Consider the following 2,736-nt stretch of genomic DNA (forward strand, 5'->3'; position numbering starts at 1 on the left):
ATTTTTCTTTTGTGCATTACCTTTATCATATCGACCGGTTTTCAGCCCCTTCAACAGCTCCAACAGGGGTCTGATGTACCCGTGCAGCTCTGCACACTGTAAGAGAAATTTTATTAACATTTATCATCACAGAAACATCTCAATATACAGAGGCACGACAGATTTAGAAACGGCAAAACTCAGTGGCTTGAGCCAATTTAAATAGAAACAAGGAATCACACTTTACTTGATCGTTTAAAATAAAAGAGCTTGATGTTCTATTAAAACACACTGAAACTAACTCAAGACATTTATCAGAAACAAGCCACAAACATGACTCATTCTGAACTTCCAAAACTTAGTGACATTAAAAAGTTGCACACAGATCAATGCATCAACATGACCACCCACAGTTGTACATCAGTGATACCCTCTAGGTGATGAGAAACAGTCATTGTGAGACGAGCAGTCGGCATTTATTTTTAACAAGGTTCTTTGTTGTTTCAATCAGATCCATTGTTTGTCACATTTTATTGTGTTGTGCATCTGTTACAATGAGATGCAAAGCTTATACTGAAGGATGGGCCAGTTACAAACTATATTTGACATGACAGCAAGCCTATGTGTGCAAGAACGTGCTCAGGAACGGTGTGCATTTCACAGTTAAAAAAAGGGCGCTTCTTAAAGGGATAGTTCACCCAAAAATTTAAATTAGCCCATTATTTACTCGCCCTCAAGCCATCCTAGGTGTATATGACTTCCTTCTTTCAGATGAATCCAATCAGAGTTATATTAAAAATTGACTTTGATCTTCTAAACTGTTTAATGGCAGTCAGTGGGTGTTGCAGTTCATCAGTCCAAAAGAAGTGAAATAAAGTACATGCATCCATAATAAAAAGTGCCTCACATGGCTCCGGGGGGTGAACAAAGGACTCCTGTAGCGAATCGATGCGTTTTTGTAAGAAAAATATCCATATTCAAAACGTAATAATCACTTTAATCTAGCTTGCGCCAACAGTTGTACACGGAAGCAGCTCCGGGAGGATGAGTTCAGCGTTGCGCATGCGCCGGTGAGTCTCGTGAAAACCAACGTTTGTTTACAGGAGCAAAGGAAGCAAAGTTTCCTTACTTTAGCAAAGGAAAACCAGTCTCCTCTTGGCTTATATCGATATCCTCCGACATTCTTCATTACAAATCCTCGTTTTGTACTTCTAATTAGTGACCGTTGTTTTGTTTTGATCTCTCCCCTGCGCTTCCGCGTGCGTCACTTCTGAGCAGCGCAAAGCCGACCTCATACGTCATCCGCCCGGAGCTGCTTCCGCGTACAACAGTGAGCGCAAGCTAGATTAAAGTGATTATTACGGCACTTTTTATTATGGATGGATGTGCTTTATTTCACTTCTTTTGGACTGATGCACTGCAAAACCCGCTGACTGCCATTAAACAGCTTGGAAGATCAAAGACATTTTTTTAATATCACTCCAACTGGATTCGTCTGAAAGAAGAAAGTCATATACACCTAGGATGCCTTGAGGAGGAGTAATTCATGGGCTAATTTTCATTTTTGGGTGAACTAACCCTTTAAAGGTACAGCAGCAAAAAACACTGTTCAAAGAGAAATGGTCATGAAAAACAACTTGACTAAAACCCACCTGCAGCACAATAAATTTTAAATAGGATGAAGAGATTTTCAGACTCACTTTGCGTGCAAACCTCAGGTCCCCCTCCGAGGGAATTCTTTCAGATGATGTTGAAGTCTGACCAGTGTAGGCTGGAGACGCAGAGGAACATCCAGTTTGAACATTTTCAGCTCTACCGCTCCTCTGGTTCACAAAGGTGAGAGGCGATTTTGAATTTTGAGAGCTCCCATTAGCCATGGAGGATGGCTTTGGATCAGGCCCAACTCCTGCAGCCTTGCTCTCAGAGGAAAAGACCTCCAGTTCATCCTCCGTCTGGTCACTGTCGTTGTACTGGAGACTGGGGGTCGAAGAGAGGGAATCTTGCACTTGCCATTTGGAAGGACTCCCCGGTGACAGCATCACTGAAATGTGTGAAAACAGATATATGTGAGGTGTTCGGCTGTAATGTTGAAGGGTGAGGAACGAACTGAACTGATCATAGTGAGTGATTTGTCTCAAAGAATGTGGCAACTGAACAGTATGAAGAACATGAAATACATTCGAAACAATGTAAACAAAAAGGGCAACAATGGGGGAAGGAGTCAGTTGATGGAACGGTCACTGGGATTGTCTTGCAAATCCTTGTTAAAACTGCAAGAAAGATTTGGAAGCATCAGCTACAATATTTATAAAACAGTAAATAAAACAAGTCATGTTTTCCACTGTATGCTGTTATTTTTCAGGAAAAAGGGTGTGTACAAATTTATACACAAAATGTTTTTTTTGGGGGGGGGGTAAAGAAAATCAAACATTGAATTCATACATACATACACATATATATACACATATATATACATATATATATACACATATACATATACATATATATATACATATACATATATATATATATACATATACATATATATATACATATACATATACATATATATATACATATACATATACATATATATATACATATACATATACATATATATATACATATACATATACATATATATATACATATACATATACATATATATATACATATACATATACATATATATATACATATACATATACATATATATATACATATATATATACATATACATATACATATACATATACA

General features: G+C 37.8%; 1 protein-coding gene across 3 annotated transcripts in view; it reads right to left on the reverse strand.

Annotated features, from left to right (window-relative positions):
* Positions 1 to 2,736, reverse strand: part of ciarta (circadian associated repressor of transcription a) — a 10,805-nt gene that overhangs the window by 3,439 nt on the left and 4,630 nt on the right. For 2 of the 3 annotated variants that reach the window (XM_016492680.1, XM_016492681.1), the window contains exons 2-3: positions 1,680 to 2,020; positions 21 to 96 (exon numbers count right to left, since the gene is read on the reverse strand). In XM_016492680.1, coding sequence (XP_016348166.1) covers positions 21 to 96; positions 1,680 to 2,018 — 415 coding nt within the window. In that variant the 5' untranslated portion in view covers positions 2,019 to 2,020. Of the gene's footprint in view, positions 1 to 20; positions 97 to 1,679; positions 2,026 to 2,736 lie in introns of all 3 variants that reach the window. The other variant, XM_016492682.1, reaches the window with a different exon arrangement.

The sequence above is a fragment of the Sinocyclocheilus anshuiensis genome, unplaced genomic scaffold (assembly GCF_001515605.1).
Source record: "Sinocyclocheilus anshuiensis isolate Anshui unplaced genomic scaffold, SAMN03320099.WGS_v1.1 scaffold566, whole genome shotgun sequence".
Lineage (NCBI taxonomy): Eukaryota > Metazoa > Chordata > Actinopteri > Cypriniformes > Cyprinidae > Sinocyclocheilus > Sinocyclocheilus anshuiensis.